The sequence below is a fragment of the Canis lupus genome, chromosome 10 (genome assembly GCF_003254725.2).
Source record: "Canis lupus dingo isolate Sandy chromosome 10, ASM325472v2, whole genome shotgun sequence".
NCBI classification, from domain to species: Eukaryota; Metazoa; Chordata; class Mammalia; order Carnivora; family Canidae; genus Canis; species Canis lupus.
This window is the reverse complement of record NC_064252.1, coordinates 25,183,583-25,205,917: the sequence shown is the minus strand read 5'-3', so window position 1 is coordinate 25,205,917 and position 22,335 is coordinate 25,183,583. Positions and strand designations below refer to the sequence as shown.

Sequence of the window (22,335 nt, the reverse complement as noted above, 5' to 3'; positions counted from 1 at the left end):
TGTCTTCTTTAGTTTTACATCTAATGCCTTAAGAGGAAAAAAGACACTGTTGGGGGCCTGGGGAACCAGCTCTCAATAATCCTACCAATGTCCCAGGGGATTCGGAACCACAGTGAGAGAGAGAGAGAGAGAGAGAGAGAAACCAACAGTCAGCACTGCCCCAGCCTTCTCCAAGCCACGGGCCTGGAGGAGATTTCAGTTACTATAGCTACAAGCCTGTCTCTTAGTGCAGCATACCACGCGGTAGGCTCCCTAAAAAGGCCATGCTGGTCATATGAGCTGTAGATCTCTGCCTAAATAGAGATGCTTTCTCTTGGAACTTATAATTAACGAAGTGACACTCAGTAGTCTGCATGTGACAGAACAAGATACAGTAAAAATAATGGGTCTGCTTCCCTCAGATGGAAATAAACAGACTAGTTTAGTTCATTATGAGAGCCGAGAGGAAACACAATGCTGGACCCTATAATTATTTGTTCATTGTGAAATATCTTCGGCTGTTGGACGTGGCCTGCTTCCAGAAGGCGCATGCAGGAGACATGCTGGGGGAATAAAAAAAAACCCAAACCCCTTTCAGATGAGGAATCAGAGCAAGTTTATGGTACTCCATCTAATAAACAAGAATGACACATCTATACAATGCCTTTGAATTTCTACAACACTTTCTTGCGTAACTGAATTTAATGTAATCCTCTAACATCTTTCTGGGGCTGTTAAGTACAACGCCCACTTCCATTCACAGCAGATGTCCCTTTAAACACGAGCAGAAACATGAGCGTCGAAGATGCCATGTGGTTTGCCCAAAGTCACCCAGACGATCCGTGCAGGGACTCAGGAAGCAGCTAGGACAAGTCCTCACATCTCCCAACCCTCCATCCAGCAAGCTTGCTCCTGCATCCAGGGATGATTAAAAAAAAAAAAAAAAAAAAAAATCACTTTCCTCTCTGAATCCTTGAGGAAACAACTTAGATGAAATGATTTTCTAGAAGCAAATATCATGGCAGTGATCACAGATTGCACAAAGGCCACATGAGAGGCTTTTATAAACTGGCATCTCAGAGCTCTGTGGCAGATTTATCAAGAGGAATCAGCCTTTTGGCATTTTTGAGGGAAAAAAAATTGATCATAGCTAAGTTTGTGGAAGGAGTTTTTCCCTGAATCTATTTCCTTTCCTTCTGAATTAAATTCTAATATTCATACTGAAGCAACACATTTGTTCCTGAGTAAAATAAAGGATCATCTAAAGGCATAAAAACTGTTAAATCAGAGCAGAGGCATACAAAATAAAAATATTACAGTCCCCTAACTCAGAGGTCCTACAGGACCTCTGGCCAGAGCTAAGGAAAATAAGCCCACATTTACACAACACTTAGCACATACCAAGCACTGTTCTAGACTCTTTACATATTAACTCATTTAATCCTCCCCCAGGTCCCAGAACAAATCAGCTGTTACCATCTCGATTTTGTGGATGAGAAAAGCAAGGTGAAGTAGCTTGTCTGAGATCATACAGCCAATCCACGGTGGAGGTGAGATTGGAGCCTGAGCCATCCTGGGGCCAGTCCGGGTCTTCACCACAAGATTGAGTCTGAGACATATTTGACTCTTCTTCCTGAGGGGAGCAGTTTGGATAGAAAAATTCTGGGTTTTCTCCCCACCCTGTCACTGGTTCTTAATTTGTGAGATGTGGAGATCCCCAGAACTCACTGGCTACACTAACAATGCAGTGGACCGTTAAAAAATCATGCTTACGGAATCATAACATGGGAACTGGGGGCAACTGGATGTAGAGTAACAAATAGAAGATGCAAAATTGCCCATTACACTCTGATTTAAAACTGTACTTACATGCATCTCAATCTTAGCTTTACTCATACACCCACATGGATACGAAGACAAATAAATGAGAAATAGACCAACTATGAACATTGGCTGTTTTGTGAGGAGGGTAGAACCCTGGGTGATCCCCCACTCCTTACCCATTGATCTAATTGGTCCAAGTTTTCTTCAGTGAGGAAACCTATATAATGAAGGTATGAAATTTTAAATCATGTCACAATTGGGAGTAATATAAGGTAAAACTTACCAGGGAATAAGGAGTGTCCACTGGAAACAGTTTCAAAGTTCAGGATGCCATAACTGGATTTTTAAAAAAGATTTTACTTATTTATTCATGAGAGAGACACAGAGAGGCAGAGACATAGTCAGAGAGAGAAGCAGGCTCACTGCAGGGAGCCCAATGTGAGACTGTATCCAGGACCCTGGGATCACGCCCTGAGTCAAAGACAGACACTCAACCACCCAGATGCCCCTAGGATTGGTTCTTGAACCTGGCATTAGATGGTGGGCTAGCCTGGGGAGAAAGCATAATGAGATTCAGGGGCTACACACAACCCTGCTTGCCATTCATAGTAGATGACACAGGTACCACAGTGAAAGCTGTTGCCAGGTGTCATATTGACCTCAACCCTGGCTGAGCCCGAGAACCCAGTCTTCTTTTCTGCTGCTTGGTCACACATGTTGAGACAGGATGGTTTCATAGGCACCGAAAGGGCACATCTCTGACTCTCGCAGCTGAATCTAAGTATTCCTTGTCACCTTCCTGCCTATTTGGCTGCACCCAGAGGGAAGGGGAGAGGAACATATCTATGCTCTGCAACTGGTACTGTTCTGTTAGTAAGTAACACCTCCTGATAGTGCACAAAGGTCCTCCCATCAAATCTCTGGCAACTGATGCTCTATTTCTTTTTCAGATAAGCTTGACTGTTCATTGGAGAGACAGGTTTAAACTCAGGAACAGGGCAGCCCAGGTGGCTCAGCCGTTTAGCACTGCCTTCAGCCCAGGGCCTGATCCTAGAGACCCAGGATCGAGTCCCACATCGGGCTCCCTGCATGGAGCCTCCTTCTCCCTCTGCCTGTTTCTCTGCCTCTCTCTCTATGTCTATCATGAATAAAAACAAAAAACAAAAAAACAAAAAACAAAAAAACCCCACCTCAGGAACATTATCATCTGTACAACTTGGTAGCATCTTAATCTGAACAGAGAACTTCTATGTTGGAATATGCAGTGAAACATAGGGTACAGTCTTTGTTCTCGTGGAGCTTACAGTTCAGCTGTGTGAAGAAATGGCAATACAGGAAGATTTATAGATACTAATTTTAAAGTACGTTAAACAACCTTGGGTTGCTGTTTGTCTTCCACAATAACTGTATGCTTCTTGGGCGCTGGGATTGTTTTGTGTTTCTTCACAAACCCTGCAATGTCTCCAGAGTGCCTTGAATATAGTAAGGCTCTATATTTGATAAATGTTTTGGATTAGAAATTATATGTCACTCCTAAATGTTTAGCCCTGTTGCCTCCTTAGCCAGCAGGTGCCTCTATCCTAAGGAAGATAAAGTACTTCTTCTCTGAAGATGACACAATCGAGATGACCTAATTTTAACCTGGCTACTGGAGGACTAAGGGAGAAAAGTAGATTTTCATCACTCTTTGGACAACAAGAAGTCCATGCCGGGAGAGTTCTGATTGAAGTTAAAAGAGCAGTGCCTTCCTCAAGGCTCTTCTAACTTTCTTTTTCTTAGAAAGGGATCTTTTTTTTTTTTTTTTTTTTAATGTGCCTTGAGGGCAGCCCGGGTGGCTCAGTGGTTTAGGTCGGCCTTCAACCCAGGGCCTGATCCTGGAGACCTGAGATGGAGTCCCACATTGGACTCCCTGCATGGAGCCTGCTTCTCCCTCTGCCGGTGTCTCTGCCTCTTTCTCTGTGTCTTATGTGTCTCTCATGAATAAATAAATAAAATCTTTAAAAAATAAAATAAAATAAATAAAATGTGCCTTGAAATTACTCAATAAAAAGGCTAGATGAACATTATTTAGGAAATAAGGAACCAAAAACATTGGATGACTATGAAGACAATAAGTAGATTTAAGTTCATGGAAGGGAATTGTTAGGTCATACAGTAACCCATTGATGGTAGTTATTTTTGGGAGGAAGGCAGGTGAAAGGCACACATTTGTATTGTGTGAAGCCTGTACAACCAGAATGCATTCAAGTACAACTTCTGTCAACAAAGGAGGAGGGAGAAGAGTGAAGAGGAGGACGGAGAGGAGTAGAAGCTGTTATTGTCAGTAAGGAAGGTCAGGAAATTTTTTTTTATTTAGGATTTTATTTATTCATGAGAAATAGAGAGACAGAGAGGTACAGACTCAGGCAGAGGGAGACGCAGGCTCCATGCAGGGAGCCCGATGTGGGATTCGATCCCGGGTCTCCAGGATCACGCCCTGGGCCAAAGGCAGGCGCTAAACCGCTGCGCCACCCAGGGAGCCCTGCTCCAGGCTTTAAACAGTGAAATAATACCCAGTCAGTTAAATACCTATAAAGTGGTTTCTATGAGACAGAACTGTTCTAGGCACTAGGAATACAGTGGTGAACTAAACAAAGTCTTGCCCTGCAGAAGCTAAAACTAGAGGAAATAGACCATGAACAGATAAACACATAATAAAATATCAAGTAGCTCTAAGTGCTATGCAGAAAAATAAAGCAAGCTAATGGAATAAGAAGTAGCTGATGCTATTTCATTTGTATGATTTTTAAAAAGATTATTTCACAGAGAGAGTGAGCAAGCAAGCATGCATGTGGGGGGAGGGGCAGAGGGAGAGGGAGACCAGCAGACTCCTTGCTGAGTAGCGAGTCCAACAGAGGGCTAGATCCCAGGACTCTGAGATCACAACCTGAGTTGAAATCATAAGTTGGAGTCTCAACCAACTGAGCCACCCAGGCACCCCAATGGTGTTATTTTTAATTTTTTAATTTGTTTTTATTGAAGTTTGATTTGCCAACATATAGTACAACACCCAGTGCTCATCCCATTAAGTGCCCTCCTCAGTGCCCGACACCCAGTTACCCCAACCCCTTGCCCACCTCCCCTTCCACAACCCTTTGTTCATTTCCCAGAGTTAGCAGTCTCTCATGGTTTGTCTCCCATTCTAATTTTTCCCACTCAGTTCCCCTCCTTTCCTTTATAATCCCTTTCACTATTTCTTATATTCCCCATATGAGTAAAACCATATGATGATTGTCCTTCTCCAATTGACTTACTTCACTCAGCATAATACCCTCCAGTTCCATCCATGTCAAGGTAAATGGTGGGTATTCATCTTTTCTGATGGCTGAGTAATATTCTGTTGTGTGGAGATATATATATATATCTCACATCTCCTTTATCCCAATGGTGGTGCTATTTTAGATAGAGTGGTCAGGAAAGGCCTCTGAAGATGACACCTGAGCAGTACTGAGTGAAGTGACAATGTAAGAAAGTGACAGAAGGAATGGCAAGTACAAAGACCCCAAGTCAGTAAGTTGCTTGAGTCTGGTGAACATGGCCAATGTGGCCGAAGTTTTGTGTGTGTGTGTATGCCTGCAAGTGTGCATACACACACAGATAGGATGAGGTTAGAGAGGTAGCCAGAGGTGAGATTATGAAGGGCCTTGGGGGACATGCAAAGGACTCTGCACGATTCTTTTTTTTTTTTTTAAGATTTTATTTATTTATTCATGAGAGACACGGAGAGAGAGAAAGAGTCAGAGACACAGGCAGAGGGAGAAGCAGGCTCCATGCAGGGAGCCCGACATGGGACTCGATCCTGGGTCTCCAGGATCACACCCTGGGCCAAAGGCAGCGCTAAACTGCCGAGCCACCAGGGCACTCTGCACTATTCTAAGTTTGTTGGAAGTCACTATAGGGATGAGAGAAAAAAACAGGGTCCAACTTACATGTAAAAGGATCTTTCTGGTTCCAATATGGAGAAGAGAATGTATGGGGGAACTGTAGAAACAGGGGGATCAGTTAAGAAGCTATTGTTGTGGTCTGGGTAGCTCAATTGGTTGGGAGTCAGACTCTTGGTTTCAGCTTGGGTCATGATCTCAGGCTTGTGAGATCTGGCCCAAGTTCTGCATGGAGTCTGCTTGAGATTTGCGCCCTCTCCCTTTACTCCTCCTCACTCTTTCCACATGTGCACATGCACTCCCCCTCTCTCAAATTAAACAAAACAAAACAAAACAAAAAAAAACCCCAAAAACTATTGTTATGGTCTAGACAAGAGCAATGGAAACTTGGACTCAGTGGTAGAGGTAAAGGGGAAAAATGATAGGATTGCAATATATCCTGGAAGGATTTGTTATAGTGGCACGAGGAGTAAGAAGGATCTGGAGATTTTTTGGCCTGAACACCTGAGTCAATGGTGATGCTGCTCATGGAGGTAAGGAACACTGGCAGAGTAGCAGATTTTTATATAAGAATAGAGACCAATTTTGGACATGTTAAGTGTTAGGAGACCACTAGGCATCCAAGGGGAGATCTTTGTTGCTGTTTCACCAGGCTCACCAGTGTTTTCTATTCCAATAAGTGGCACATCCACCCAGATGTGATGGTCATCCTTCAATCACTCTTGTTTGGTTAAACCAGATACATGACTCACTGGACACATGGCAGCTGTCTTTAAAAATTAGAAGGGTTGTCACTGAAAGAGTAACATGTCTTTATGGTTCCAATAGACAGAACTAGGAGCAGAAGATAAAAACCTTAGTAAAACAGATTTCAGCTCAATATGGGATAGTGAACTGTTGTAAGTGTTCTAAGCATGCTTGAAAATGTATTTCCTAATTTAGGAGTGAATAATTATCAGATATTGCTCAAAATGTCTTCAGCCTACTGAACTTTCACAAAGGAGATGTTAAGATCTCCATGTGCTCATAGGATCTGTCAGTTTCTTTTTGTTAATTCTGCCCATCTTATGCATTTGAGTCTATGTTATTAGGTGCATCTAGTTTTAGGACTTTTACCTCTTCCTGGTGACCTCTTTACTTTCTACCTTTCTGCCTTATTTTAGTCTTGTCTTACTGTCCCTACCTTCCTCCCTTAAAGGTAACAGCTACCTTGACTTCAAACACTGTTTTTGAGATTTATATGTAATCATGTATTAGGCAAAAATTTTACATCTGGCCTTTGATCCAACATTGTGTGATTCATCCGTGTTGCTGAATATAGCTATAATTTGTTCAACTGCTACAAAATATTCTATTGTACTAATTAATGTGACAATTCCTGTTTATTTGACTTTACGTTGTTTTGATTTTATGGTGATTATGAATAAGGCTACTATGAACATTCATGTCCTGGAGGAGTAAGAGAAATAGGGAGAGTTCAACTCATGAAAACTGACTAGGAATGGGGATGAGGTTGTGGGAACTAGTACAAGCCTCTGAGAAATAATTTTATTTATGATATAGTGAGTACCTCACACTCAACAGTGATTCATTTCAGAACAGAACCAAGTACCTAGGAAATTTAACCAAACAAGATATAGGAAAGTTCATGCACTTAATTCACAAAATAATTTATTTCTCAGTTCATTTACTCTTATTTTACAAAATCTTCTAAATATTTTGGTTCTCTCGCAGCCTGGTCCTCAGGAGATTAGATATCACCTATTAAAAGAGAATGTTCTCAGAGGCAAGCATCGTAAGGTCAGAAAAAGTGCCAATTAACAACTAGGGACAGGACAATCTGTATTTGTAAAAAGGAGACACAGATGCACAAAACGTAGAGCAGTTTGAAAGGACTCTTTGTAGGGCCAGACTATCCAATAATCTCCCAAAGGCATCACCACATTATTAGCTAGCATAGTAATACATCACAATTAGATCCAAGTTTAAAAGCAACAGTTGAATTATATGTATTCTGTTTAAAGTAGCCAGGAATGTTTACCACTTTGGAAAGATTTCTATACAAACGGTTAAGATGAAACAAATCAATAAATGAAAACATTTTAGTGCATAAAGAAGTAGCATTGATGGGACGCCTGGGTGGCTCAGCGGTCGAGCATCTGCCTTTGGGCATGATCCTGGGGTTGGGATCGAGTCCCGCATCGGGCTCTTTGCTAGGAGTCTTCTTCTCCCTCTGTCTGTGTTTCTGCCTCTCCGTGTGTGTCTATCATGAATAAATAAAATCTTTAAAAAAAAGGTAGCATTGCAAATGATGCTAGAAATATTGGTTAGTATACTATCACATGTTGCTGAGAATGGCTAAACGTGTTGAGTGTTGCAAGCAAGGTAACCGAATAATTGCAAGCAAAGAAACAATGGAGGAAATCTACAAAAAATGCATAGTTAACATCACGCTCAGTGGCAAATGACTGAATACTTTCTAAGATGAGGAACAAGACAAGGATGTTTGCTTTCACCATTTTTATTCGACATTGTACTGGAAGTTCTGGCCAAGCAATTAGGCAAGAGAAATAAATAAAAGGCATTCAGATTAGAAGGGAAAAACTAAAAAGTCCCATATGCTCAGATGACACACTCTTGTATATAGAAAGTACAGGAATCCACTAAAAAACTATTAGAACTAGTAAGTTCAGCAAAGTCATTAGGTACAAGATCAATATACAAAAGTTAATTGCGTCCATTTTGTATGACTACTCTTTTTCTCTTTTGTGGATGCTAGTAACTAGAATGTCTGCTAAAGTATGTTAGATGAATATGCTCCCTGCATTACGTCCTTTACAGCACTTAACTGTACCAAAAATCAGCTTACTGGTTTATGTGCTCATCATCTGTCTCCCTCCATCACAATTCAAGTCTCACAAAAATAGGGACCTCAATTGGTCTTGTTCACAGTTCACAATATATCCCTGCTGTTTAGCAAAGTGGTTGGCACATGGCAGACGCTCGAAAATTATTTGCTGACTTGTTAATTAGCAGAGCATCCTTGGTAAAAGCAACAGTACTTCTCAAGCACCATTATTAAGTCTGTTAGATATTGAAGACACAAGAATGAAAACTGCACTCCAAGAACAGGAGCACTAGACAAACAAATAACATAAGGATGATATTAGCATTCTTGTTTTAATTATATTGTATTTTTTCTGCTTACAAGCTCTTAAGCTTATGAACTGACTTCTCTGCTCCTTTCTGCCTGGACACATCCGTCGCTATATTCAGTTCAGACTAAGGTAAGGGTGCATGTACTATATTGTATCTAATATAAAGAAATTGCTAAGGCACCTAAATCTTAGGGAAGCTTTGTCTTACTTTTTTGGTCAAGATGTATATTATTATAGGGATTGCAGCTCTAGGCACTCTGGTTTAGAAAAACCCAAATTCAACACTCTGGCCCATCTCCTTCGATATATAAACTCATTGGACCACTAATTACAGAGTACTCATAACTCCTGGGATTTAGCAATGGTGATGAGGATTCAGAGCTCTTAATCTATTGAGGGAGGGAGGTAGTAAGGAGAGAAATACAATTTAGTGGAGAAGGTACTGCAAAGAGCTCTATGTAGGATATTATGTTCTAAAAACCACCAAAGAAATAAAAGGCACTTTGTGTGAGGGGGAGCCCTACCTCAGCTTGATACTCAAATGATGGGCCTATTCTTTTTAACATGGACATTACTTTTTTTTTTTTTTAAAGATTTTATTTATTTATTCATGAGAGACACAGAGGCAGAGACACAGACAGAAGGAAAAGCAGGCTCCCTGAAGGGAGCCCAAAGCGGGACTCAATCTAGGACCCTGGGACCACGACCTGAGCCAAAGGCAGACACTCAATCTCAATAGCTGAGCCACCCATATGTCCCTAACATGCGCATTACTGTATCAACCATACCTCAGGGAAAGATGCAGGTACTCAGAGATCTGAAAGAGTTAAATTCTCAGCAAATATGTGAACCAAGTAGTCAAAAAGAATCCCCCTTTTTCCCCATTGCCTGCATACTGAATCTACCTTCCATTTTTGGAAAAAAGAGAAATAGTACTGGAAAGCTTTTGAACTTATTTTCTAAGTAGCTTAAGCAATCAAAACCATCAAGTAGCTATAATACATCTATTTTCAACCTTGAGTCCTTTGGCATATTATGCCCCTTAAGTCTTCCCTGGAAAGTAACAAGCTCACTTCTTCCAGGAAGACAGCATGGTGCTGTGGGAAAGGATGGGATTTAGAGTCAGAAGACCTCTTTCTGTTTACATCTTACTCTGTCTCTGGTTGTGTATCTGTGAAAGGGTCATTTAATCATTCTGCACCTGTCTCCATACTTAGAAAATGAAGATATCATCTGCCTAATTCATCTCAGATGTATGAAGTGAGGACCAGGTAAGGCAGCGGATGCCAGATTGTTTTACAAACTACAAAGCAATATATAAGGATATTTATCATATCTGCATGCCAGTGCTTAGCAGGTGTCTGGTATGAGTGTACTCGATAAATGTTTGTGAAATAAATTAATATCTCCAATGCTCCTGGAGTACCGAGGATCAATAACTTCATACAATGTGGAAATAATTACTTGTTTACATCAAAGCCCCTTGTTTAGTAAGGGTTTGAATTGATTTTTAAAGTTGTGGTTTATCAAAATGCCTTTTACCTCTTCTCCCCCCTGCTGCCTTTTAATCATTATCCTGCCTGTTGGCACTTCCACCAGATGGTGGACAGAAATGAGGAAGTCAACTGTGGATCAGTCAATTTTGCAAGTTTTCATTAGTGTCAATAAAGACCAGGAAAGCAGTGGATGCTACTGGCCAAAAACTGTCCTTTATTCCCCTGACTTCAATTTCTATTGATATTGAGAGCTACTGGCTTTATTATCTGGCCAAGAGAAGATTGTAAATTATGGACGACAAATTAAAAGTGCAAGTTTATGCTTGGGGAAAGAAAAAAATAATTTAATTTCAGCAAAATACCTCCTACTCCATTCCTTACTTTTATGGATAAAAAAGGTGTTTCAGGGGTACCTGGGTGGCTCAGTCAGTTAAGTGTCTGCCTTGGGCTCAGGTCACGATCCCAGTGTCCTGGGATCAAGCACCATGTCTGGTTCCCTGCTCAGCAGAGAGCCAGCTTCTCTCTCTGCCCTTCCCCCTGCTCATGCTCTCTCACTCTTTCAAATAAATAAACCTTAAAAAAAAAAAAAAAGAAAAAAAAAGGTGTTTCAAGGTAGAGCTCCACCAAGTTCAAGCCACAGTTCCTATTCAGATTGCTAGGCAGGTCTAAGAATGCTTCTTTTTTGGGCTTAAGACCAAATTTCACCAAGTATCTTTGACAGCAGTGATTTACAATGAGGATGATATAGGAGGCTGACTGCAAGGCCCTCTGGTGGCCTGAAGATTTTTCCGTAACTGCAGTTGCAAAATGAAAAGAAAATCCAGCCATTTTCTATCAAATAGAAGCTTATTTATAAATTAAAAAGTCAACAAAGCAGATGGAGCTAGAGTGTGTTATGCTGAGTGAGATAGTCAGAAAAAGACAAATACCATATGATTTCACTCATATGTGGAATTTAAGAAATAAAACAGATGAACATACTGGGGAAAAGGGAGGTGAACCATAAAACAGACTCTTAACTATAGAGAACACACTGAGAGTTGGTAAAGGGAGGTGGGCAGGGGATGGGCATGTGTAGTGATGAGTATCAGGTGATGAATGTTAGTGATGAATCACTAAATTCTATTCCTGAAACCAATATTATCCTATGTTATCTAACTAGAATTTAAATAAAAACTAGGAACATTAAAGGTCAACACAGATAACTTGTAAAAGTCACCCCTGATTCCAAAACTTTCACAATCATAAAGCGTTTCTGTAGAGACCCTAGCCCATTGTAACCCCATGTTTATGGTAATCCACAAAATGATGAATAGTAAGTCCCTGCCCTCTGGAATTTGCCATCTAACAAAGGCACCGGAGAAAGTATTCAAGGTTTTAGACTCAATGAGGCTCTAAACTGTTTCCCAAGTAAACATTTTCATATTGATTAAGAAAAACTGGGGGAGGGATCCCTGGGTGGCGCAGCGGTTTGGCGCCTGCCTTTGGCCCAGGGCGCGGTCCTGGAGACCCGGGATCGAATCCCACGTCGGGCTCCCGGTGCATGGAGCCTGCTTCTCCCTCTGCCTGTGTCTCTGCCTCTCTCTCTCTCTCTCTCTCACTGTGTGCCTATCACAAATAAATAAAAGTTTAAAAAAAAAAAAAAAACTGGGGGATCCCAGTTTGTGAAATAAATTAATATCTGTATTAATTTAATATTAAATATTATTATTTAAATATTTTTAAAATCATTATTTTAAATTTTAAATTTTAAAATTATTATTTTAAATTTTTTAAATTTTTTAAATTTTTTAAATTATTATTATTTAAATATTTTAAAAATTATTTAAATATTAAAATTAATAAGAATCCCAATATGATTCTTAATCATATTGATTAAGAAAAACTGGGGGATCCAAAAAACTGGAGTCCAGGGATCGAGTCCCGCGTCAGGCTCCCAGCATGGAGCCTGCTTCTCCCTCCTCCTGGGTCTCTCTATGTCTATCATAAATAAATTAATAAATCTTTAAAAGAAAAAAGAAAACCTGTAGGTCTATACAGTAACAGCAATTCACAGTAAATCTGAAGAGTTCTTGCAGGCCTATCTTCACAGAGGTAGAACTAAATGATGCAGACATAGAAACAAAAGTCAAAGGGGAGTACAGAAAGTACATGGGCTTTGGAATCTTTGTAGGAGGATTAAATATATATGGCAGCATAGTAGATGCTCAATAAATGGTAGCTATTGTTATTGTACTTTAGTATGTGATATTTAAGTGATCTCAGCCAGGGATCCCCAGGTGGCTCAGCGGTTTAGCAGCTGCCTTTGGCCCAGGGTGTGATCCTGGAGTCCCAGGATTGAGTCCCACATTGGGCTCCCTGCATGAAGCCTGCTTCTCCCTCTGCCTGTGTCTCTGCCTCTCTCTCTCTAAAAAAAAAAAAAAAAAAAGGGATCTCAGCCATCTGCTAGAAGAAATCTAATTTTCAGCTCTAAACACCTCTAGCATTTTTGATATACTTCATTTAATTCTGTATTTCATAGGATTATTGTGAGAATTAAAAGAAAAAGCATACAAAGCCCAGATTGTGGCATACGGCACTTCTTCCCTGTCATTCTCCCTATGGAATTTCTCCTGCAGTTTGGCAAAGCAGAGGTGAAGGGAGAAATAAAGTGTTTACATGGTCCAAAGTGACAATAAACGTAAAGGACAGATAGGTGGGGGGATCCCTGGGTGGCTCAGTGGTTGGCCAGGGTGCGATCCTGGAGTCTCAGGATCTAGTCCCGCATCGGGCTCCCGGTATGGAGCCTGCTTCTCTCTCTGCCTGTGTCTCTGCCTCTCTCTCTCTCTCTATCATGAATAAATAAATCTTAAAAAAAAAAAAAAAAAAAAGGACAGATAGGTGGGGGCACCTGGGTGGCTTAGTTGGTTAAGCAACTGCCTTTAGCTCGTTATGATCCCAGAGTCCTGGGATGGAGCCAAGCATCAGGCTCTCTGCTCAGCAGGGAGCCTACTTTTCCCTCTCCCTTTGCCTGCTGCTATGCCTGCTTGCATTCTCTCTCTAATAAATAAAATCTTTTTTTTTTTTTTTAAAGGAAGAGATAGGTGAAATTTTAACTGAATAACATGGTGTCATGGTAGGCATGCCTTTGACCCAGTACTGGATTCCTGAACATTTTTCTTTTTTTTTTTTTTTTTTTTTTTTTTTTTTTTTAAATTTTTATTTATTTATGATAGTCACAGAGAGAGAGAGAAAGAGGCAGAGACACAGGCAGAGAGAGAAGCAGACTCCTTGCACCGGGAGCCCGACGTGGGATTCGATCCCGGGTCTCCAGGATCGCGCCCTGGGCCAAAGGCAGGCGCCAAACCACTGCGCCACCCAGGGATCCCCTGAACATTTTTCTTAACAAGATAATCAGAAAAGGGTAAAAAGATGCATATATTAAGGATCTTATCAACACATTTTTTATAATAGAAAAAAAAACTGGAAACCTAAAAGTCTGTCTATAGGAGTCTAACCAAATAATTCACACAGTACAATTCTAGGAAGCAACTAAAATTATGATGCAGATATTTGACATTAAATTATATTTGAGATGAAATTTTACAAAATTAGGCAGTTTGATTTTACTGAAACAAACAAAAAAAACCCTACCTACAATATATCTGTGATTTCATTAAAAAAAAAAAAAAAACTATCTAGGGGCACCTGGGTGGCTCAGTTGGTTAGGCATCCAACTCTTGATTTTGGCTCAGGTCATGATCTTGGGATGGTGGGATGGAGCCCTCTCTAGGGCTTTGTGCTCAGCACAGTCTGCTTGTCCCTCTCCCTCTGCTCCTCCCCCTGCTGGCACCCAAGCACTCTTTCTCAAATAAATAAAAATAAAACCTTGAAAAAGAAACTATCTAAATATATCTCTGTGTGTGTGTATATATATATAAATTTAAACAAGTTTGAAAATAGATATACTAAAATATTAGCAGTGATTTCTAGGCATTGGGAATATAGATAATACATATACAGAGGAATATAGCTTTACACTCTTCATTCTTTTCTACATTTTCTGAAATTTTTATGATGACTATGTATTATTTTCTTTTTTTTTTTTGTATTATTTTCTTTATAAGAAAAAACAAAAGCTAAGAGAAAACATTTGAAACCAAAATAGAAAACACAGTTATCTTTAAGCAGTATAAGCCAGCAAAAGACTGCTGGATAGAATACCAGGTCTGAATTCCTGTTTATGACTTCCAATCCTTTGCTATGTGACCTAAGCCAGATCTGTGTCTCAATTTCCTCATCTACACAGTATAGAAGTAATTTAAATAAATCTCATAAAAGAGAATGAGAATGAATGTGTTAGGAAAAAAAAATCTGTAAATGTCACACCTAGTTGCAAATTAAAAAACAAAGACTTCCTCAATTTTTAAATTCCCCTTAAGTATTCACTGCTTATATATATACATATGTATATATTTTATATACTATATATAAAATTACATATAAAATTACATACAAAATATATAAATTATACATATTTATACTCTTGTAAAAATTTTACATATTTATATATTTTATACATTATATAATTTATATATTATATAGGCATATATAAAGCATAAATGTATATTTATATAATATATATTTTATATAAAAATATGTACATACATATATATTTAAGTTTATTTATTTTTTCTTAGTAATCTCTACACCACCATTGGACTAGAACTCAGGACTCCAGATCAAGAGTTGCATGCTTCACCAACGGAGCTAGTCAGGCACCCCTGCTTTTTAAATTTTTAACACACTGACAAATACATGAGAAAGTACTCAGGTTTTAGCCTCAACTAGGCTCCAAACTGTTTTCCAAATAAACATTTCCGTATCAAGATAAACGGTAAGTCTACACGGTAACAGCAGTGCACAGTAAGCCTAAAGTGCTTGTGCTGGCCTATCTTCACAGAGGTAGAACTAAATAATTTGTGTCTAGTTTTCAAAGTATGCGTAAAATTAGATTTTAAACTCACAGAGTATAGGAATGTATCTTTCTTCTACAAATCCATGTGTAACTGTACTCAAAACTGTCAAAAATAGGGGTCATGGGGACACTTGGGTAGCTCAGGGGTTTAGTGCATGCCTTAGGCTTTGGTGTGATCTCGGGGTCCCGGGATCAAGTCCCACATCGGGCTTCCTGCATGGAGCTTGCTTCTCCCTCTGCCTATGTTTCTGCCTCTCTCTCTCTCTGTGTCTCTCACGAATAAATAAATAAAATCTTTTTTAAGAAATGGGGGTCATGATCACCTCTTTTCCCTTGCTGCAGATTCTCAGTGACCTGATGCTCTACCCCTCCCCAATTCCAACATGTGTCTAATTCTGAGATCTGGGTTGAGAAGTGTGTGGATCTAATTCAATGTACAATGTACAAAGGATTATCCTGTTTCTACTTTGCAAATGCTATTTATTTCTTCTGTCAAGAAGATCCTTTACCCACTTCTTGTATGTTCCTAATTCATATGTAGCCTTCTGATCACCAGCCTCTCCATGCTCCTGAAGCAACTCCTGAACACTTGCATTTCTCACTAGAAGTCATCAGTGGTAAAATTCCAAGTTGTTTTTTTCTGTCTCCCATACTGCACAATGAGGTATATGAAGGCAGAGACTGGATAATCCTAGGAATTGCAATAGTGCTTGGATAATGATAGGTAATATTTCTTGAATAAATGGACAAAATGTTATTCCTAGAATAGGAATCTGCAATTCAATAAAAGGCCCTCCATATAACACCTACATAGGGAATCACCTACTTGGCTGGTCATCTACTCTGCCAGTGGGTTCTATAGAAACTAAAGCAAAATGGTGAAGTACACATGAAAGAATTCAGTGATACCAAAAGGTAGGTAATTTTGATAACTCCAATTAAAGCAAAGAAATAATGAATCTTTAAAGGATAAAAAAGTCAACTGACTAGCAAAATATACTTCCAAAAAAGTGTGAACTAATTAAGGAAAAGAATCTAAAAGCCTGAAAATTAACAACCAAGAAAACACCAGGGTGCAAGAATTCTAAAAATGTACACTTTTTAAATTTAAATTTTTTTAATTTTTATTTTTTTTAATTTTAATTTTTAAATAAACACTATACCCAATGTGGGGCTCAAACTCATGACCCCGAGATCAAGGGTCACCCACTCTACTGACTGAGCCAGTCAGGCGCTTCTAGACACATGTAAACTCTTAATTAATAGATCAATTTGATTAGAGAAAAGGTCAGCACTGTCTTTAGCCAAAAACACTCATACAATAACTGAGTGGCTACCATGACTGAGGCACTCTGCTACTGGAAAGATCATTTCCTGTCCTGAAAGAACTTATATCTTGGGGAAGACAGAGATATGGATGGGCTACTGCAATTCAAAATCCAATGTAGTAGGTGCAATGATAGACATATGCACAAATGATAGCAGTACAAATGTCTTTGAGGGTAGGGGAGTGGGTGGGAGTTCCAGAAAGTTCCAGAAAGGCTTCCAGGGAGAGCTGATACCTGATCTGGGCAGGAATTCACCAGGAAAAGTAGAAAAAGATTCCTGACACAACAGAAAGCATAAACAAAGATACTGAGACAATAAATTGCATGGATTCAAGGAACCACCCTTGGACACAGAGACCACAGGCTTCCCATGAGCCTTGTGGTGTCAAATTGGGGTGCATACAGTTCATTACAGAAAGAATCTCACATCTTCACTTATATGCCTCTCTAGGTTGTAAAAGAGAACCACACACTGGCTTAGAAACCTTACTTTTATGGACATCTGAGGAATATGGTGTGGCAGGGTATAAAGTTCTAGAGTCAGCTTAAATTTTAAATCCTGACCCATATTCACTAGGTAGTATGTGACCTAAGTTACTCTTTAAGCCTTAATTCATCTGTGAACAGGAATGAACCTCATCTATTTAGTCATTACAAGGATATCGAGATGTATGTAAATCCACTGTGCCTGGCATTTTGTAGGCACTGAATGCATGGAGGTTCCATTACCCTTTCTCACAATTTGTTTCTACCCAGGTTTTCTTTCCGTTTTTACCTCATCACAGACTGGACCTCGTTTGCTGGGCTCCACAATTAGCCGCTAGCCTCTGTGCCTATCACTATTTTTGAGCATGTCTTCTCTGAGGGCTGTGCTAGCTCTCCTATTCCCATTTCCATCTTCTAAATTCCTTTATACTTTGTCTTTAAATAGCAACTTTTGGGCAGCCCCGGTGGGGCTGCGGTTTAGCGCTGCCTGCAGCCTGGGGTATGATCCTGGAGACTCGGGATCGAGTCCCACGTCGGGCTCCCTGCATGGAGCCTGCTTCTCCCTCTGCCTGTGTCTCTGCCTCTCTATGAATGGATAAATAAAATCTTTAAAAAAAAAATAAAATAAATAGCAACTTTCTTTCCTTCTCCCTCTTTTTTTTTAGAAGACTTTATTTATTTATTCATGAGAGACACACACAGAGAGGCAGAGACATAGGCAGAGGGAGAAGCAGGGTCCCCATGGAGAGCCCGATGTGGGACTCGATCCCAGGACCCTGGGACCACGACCTGAGCCAAAGGCAGATGCTTGGGGTGCCTGGGTGGCTCAGTGGGTGAAGCATCTGCCTTCAACTCAGGTCATGAGCTGGGAAGGCATTATTCTTTAGCTTTTCTATTGGGCTAAGATGAGACGCTCAGCCAGTGACTTCCTGCTTCAACCAGTTTGTATTTTACTGATTAACTGATCAATATTTGGGGGGCTTCATTTGGATACTGAATTAAACATGAAATTATTGGACTTGACTTCTCTTTTTAGTAGATACACCAATAAGGCTCCCAGAAAAGAAATGGTCACAATTCAGACAAATGGAAAGAAGAAAGGCTGTCCCAAAGTAAAACCTAGCTGATTTTCTTGGTTCAAAACACGTTTATCTGCTTTATTTTGGTGACAAATGTTACTAAACTTACTGTGGCGATCGTTTTGCAATATATCCATATATCAAATCATTATGTTGTATACCTGAAACTAATATGATGTTATATATACCTCAATATTAAAAAACAGCATTAAGCACATCTATATTTCATGTACTGAGCCAGATGCACATATATATCTCTCCATCTGTCCAATAGAAAAGATTACTTTGCAAGACTGTTATGAGGATTAAAGAAATATGTATCTCTATATAGATATATGAATATATTACAGCCTTGTGCAGTAATAATTTCCCTTGGACAGATGAAGACATATTCAGAAAGGTGAGAAGCAGTTTGTCTGTGGCCACAATGCTATTAAACAATAGAACAAGAATCTGAACCCAGGTCTGGCTAAAAACCCAGAGTGCTTTCTACTCACTGGTGTGATCTATTCAAACAGCCAGACCCCCCCAGTGGTAATAATCATATTGTGATAAAAGTTGTTGCTAACATTTATCTTAGCTCTTCTCATGTGGCAAGCACTGTGCTAAGCAATTTATGTTTATGATCTCTTTAATCCTCACAATCACAGATCGGTTTATCAAGACCTCCATTTTACAACTGCAGAAACAGTTTTACACAAGTTCAGTAATTTCTTTGTTCTCACAACTGGTAAGGAGTGGGGTCAGAGTTGAACCTAGGTCTAATTCCAGAACCCATTCTTTCCATCCTTACATTTGACTGTAGGAAACTCAATTCTTGTCCTGGTTCCAACCAGGCAAGTCATTTGATAGTTCTGTCTCAATTTCCTTGTTCATTAAATTGGACACTGTTCCTTATACTTCACAGAGACATTGGGGTTATAAGATGAGAAAGTGCCAAAGCTTTAAAAAGAGAAACTGCCACATAAATCCAGATGCAGTCACAAGTTTTATTCAGAGTTTCCCTCTCTGGAGATCATAAAGGATTTAGTAGACATCATTAGCTCTTAAACATCCTCTGAAGTGGGTAGTATTATCTTCACGCATCAGAAAGCTGAAGCACAAGGAGATGACGTAATTTGCTAGTCAGTTAGTGGCAGAACTGGGAATAAAACCCCAGATTCTAGCTCCCACTGCTTATATTCTTATTGTCAATCCTATTCCTGCATTAAATTTAATTGTAAAATAGACGAGGGTAGAAAATATCAGTGTCCACTTCAAAACACAGATTAAATACTTATGGAAATTAAATTTTCTACTGCCGTGACACTAATGTAAACCCAAAGGCTCTTATCCTCACATTCTAGAGAAACTGCATAAAGAATCAAAAATAAAAATTTCCATTCTGCAGTATACACTTCAGCTCCTTAGCTTCTCAAGTAACTTATTATTAATCAAAGCCTACAAAACTGGGTGAGTCATTACCTAGTTTGTTTGTTTCTTTCTTTCTTTTTTTAAAGATTTTATTTATTTATTCATTCATGAGAGACACAGAGAGGGAGAGAGAGAGACAGAGACACAGGCAGAGGGAGAAGCAGGCTCCATGCAGGGAGCCTGACATGGGACTCAATCCCAGGTCTCCAGGACCAGGCCCTGGCTGAAGGCGGAGCTAAACGCTGAGCCACCAAGGCTGCCCCATTACCTAGTTTCAACTAGTGAGTCTGTAAGCTTCCACAAGGAGCATAAAACCTCGGTATTAAATTGTTCGCTCATAAAATCAGAAAAAAGAGGCATCAAATAGATTTTCACATCATAAACATCTCATTTAAGTCTATAATTTGACTTGGAAATTATTCTAGCATACCAACTGAGCTCAAAATTCAATTTCCAAAGCAAACTGCATAATTAAAACAACAAAAGCACACACGGCACCTTTATGATCCTTCTCCTGTATAAAAATCAAAATAAGTTTTGTGCTTCCCACCCAAGCCTTGCCACAGACCCACACAAACCATAAAGAAAAATAAAAAGTAGTAATGGGGCCAATTCTCTGTTTTCAGTGGAGGAGGAGCATTCAGTCTAGTTTTCAGATTATAAACCCCTCCTGATTCTTGCTTTCTAGAACACCACAACCATCTTCCAATTAGCAGGAGTTTGAAAATCACATATTTTGAAATTAACAGAAGGACCAGAGAGGAAATAAGAGAAAGAAGTTTCCATTCTCAAAACTGAACTAAATACTGGAGTCCATAGACACTTCATTATTCCTCTCTCTGACTCCAAATAAATTAGACTTCTAAATGAAAAACCTGTCATTTTGTGATAGGGACGAAAACTAAGTTACAGGAACCCAAAGGGCTATTCTCAAATGACCAGAGTTTGTTTCTTGGGTGGCTTGAGAGGCCTAAATTCACCCCCCAGCTGCATAACAAAAGTCCAACCACCTCTGCACATGCTATGAGGCTTAAGTAAAGGACAATGTGGGACACTCAGTTTTCTCAGGGGTTGTTTTAATGCACGAGTCCAACTTTCCTTTGAGAAAAATCTTTGTCTTGGTTTCTATCATTGAAACCAATCATAGCTTCTGTTGAGTTAGGGGCTCTAAGGTCTCTCAAACTTTAATGTGAGTATGAATCATCTGGGGATCTTGTTAAATTGCAGATTATGATTCAGAAGGTCTGGGACTGTGTGCCCAACCTCCCAGGTGATGTCAATGCTGCTGCTTGATACATACACTTTAAGTAGTAGGACTATAAGGAATGTTTCCAAATACAAATAATCTCAGTCAGATGTTTATTCTCAAAATAGCCTCCACCAGGAGTTTGTAAGGGAGAAAATATTCCAGAGCCTAAACAAGGTACCTGCTCCCTCTCCCTTTTCTATGATTTTTGCCAGCTGGTTGTAAACCCAACGTGGTATCTGAATGAAAGGCAACTTTTTAAAATGTCTTTTGTGTTGACAGTTTATTTGGGCTTGACTTGATGGGGTTTGCATGAACAAACATAAAACTTCACGCCTTTTGTAATGAAAGGACTGATTCAAAATAAATATTTTTAATTAAGTCAAATACTAACGAATAAGTGATGTTTACAAATAGTTTATAAGAGAATCATTTGGGATTAATCATTTTCATTTCTCCTACAAAATAAATAGCTCATGTACCAAAGAAGATGCCTTTCCTTAAGCAGGAGGAAAAAAAGTACAACAAAAATAAAGTCATGCCTATGGCACAATCATAATATTTTTAGTGAGAAAAATACCAAGATTAAAACATACAAAAGTATATGAGAATTATATGTTATTAAATGTGTCCCTAGAATCTGGGGGCGGGGTTCAGGGGAAAAGAACAGCTGGTAAATTTAAGAAAGATTTTTAACTGGAGAAAATTACACATGAGAGCAATAGTCCATTCCCCTTAAGGAAAACAATAAACGCCTACAAACTTTCATTTTCAGGTTTTCAATGTTTTCTTTTTGTATGACCATTAGACAACCTCCCCCACAAAATTCAACCAACTGTCATAAAAATTAAGTTGTTGACAGGTCCAGCTGGCTATCGTCCATGTTTACCCTTAGATGCTTTTCCAGCCAGTGAGGGTAAAATTCATGGTATATGTGGCAAGAGTAAAAAGAGAATCACTTCCCTTCACACAGAGGAACCCCCATCTCGAGCATCTTTCTGCACTTTGCAGGGTGCAGTGTCTCAGTGCTTGTGGGCACTCTTCAGCCCCATAACTGTGAAGGTAGCGGCTGTCAGTTTCTCATAAACCAGGAACATGAGGGCAGCAGTGAGGACTGTCTGTAGCAGTTTGGCTTCAAGGCCTTTGTAGAGTCCCATGATTCCAAAACGCCTATAAAGAAAGGTTTGAAGAAAATAAAACGTTTTCTTCCTAAAAGTCAACTACTGCATCAAAGAAGCATGTTACACTAGCCACCGCTTATCCCTGGGGAAATACGTTCCCAGACCCTCAGCAGACACCTGCAATTGTAGTTAGTAGTGAACCCCCTATTTTTTCCTATACATACACACCTATCATAAAGTTTAACTTATAAATTAGGCACAGTAAGAGATTAACAACAATAGCTAATAGTGAAATGGAACGCCAACATACTGTAATAAAAGTTATGGG

General features: G+C 39.5%; 1 protein-coding gene and 1 long non-coding RNA gene across 2 annotated transcripts in view; both read right to left on the bottom strand.

Annotated features, from left to right (window-relative positions):
• Window positions 1-578: 578 nt before the first annotated feature.
• LOC125755906 (uncharacterized) lies at window positions 579-12,067 on the bottom strand. The gene is made up of 2 exons (XR_007413431.1): window positions 1,456-12,067; window positions 579-891 (listed from the first exon to the last, which is right to left on the bottom strand). It is a non-coding gene; the product is annotated as an uncharacterized LOC125755906 (long non-coding RNA).
• Window positions 12,068-21,154: 9,087 nt separating this feature from the next.
• Window positions 21,155-22,335, bottom strand: part of SLC25A17 (solute carrier family 25 member 17) — a 45,300-nt gene continuing 44,119 nt past the window's right edge. The window contains exon 9 of the mRNA XM_025458931.3: window positions 21,155-22,056. Coding sequence (XP_025314716.1) covers window positions 21,909-22,056 — 148 coding nt within the window. The 3' untranslated portion in view covers window positions 21,155-21,908. The remainder of the gene's footprint in view (window positions 22,057-22,335) is intronic.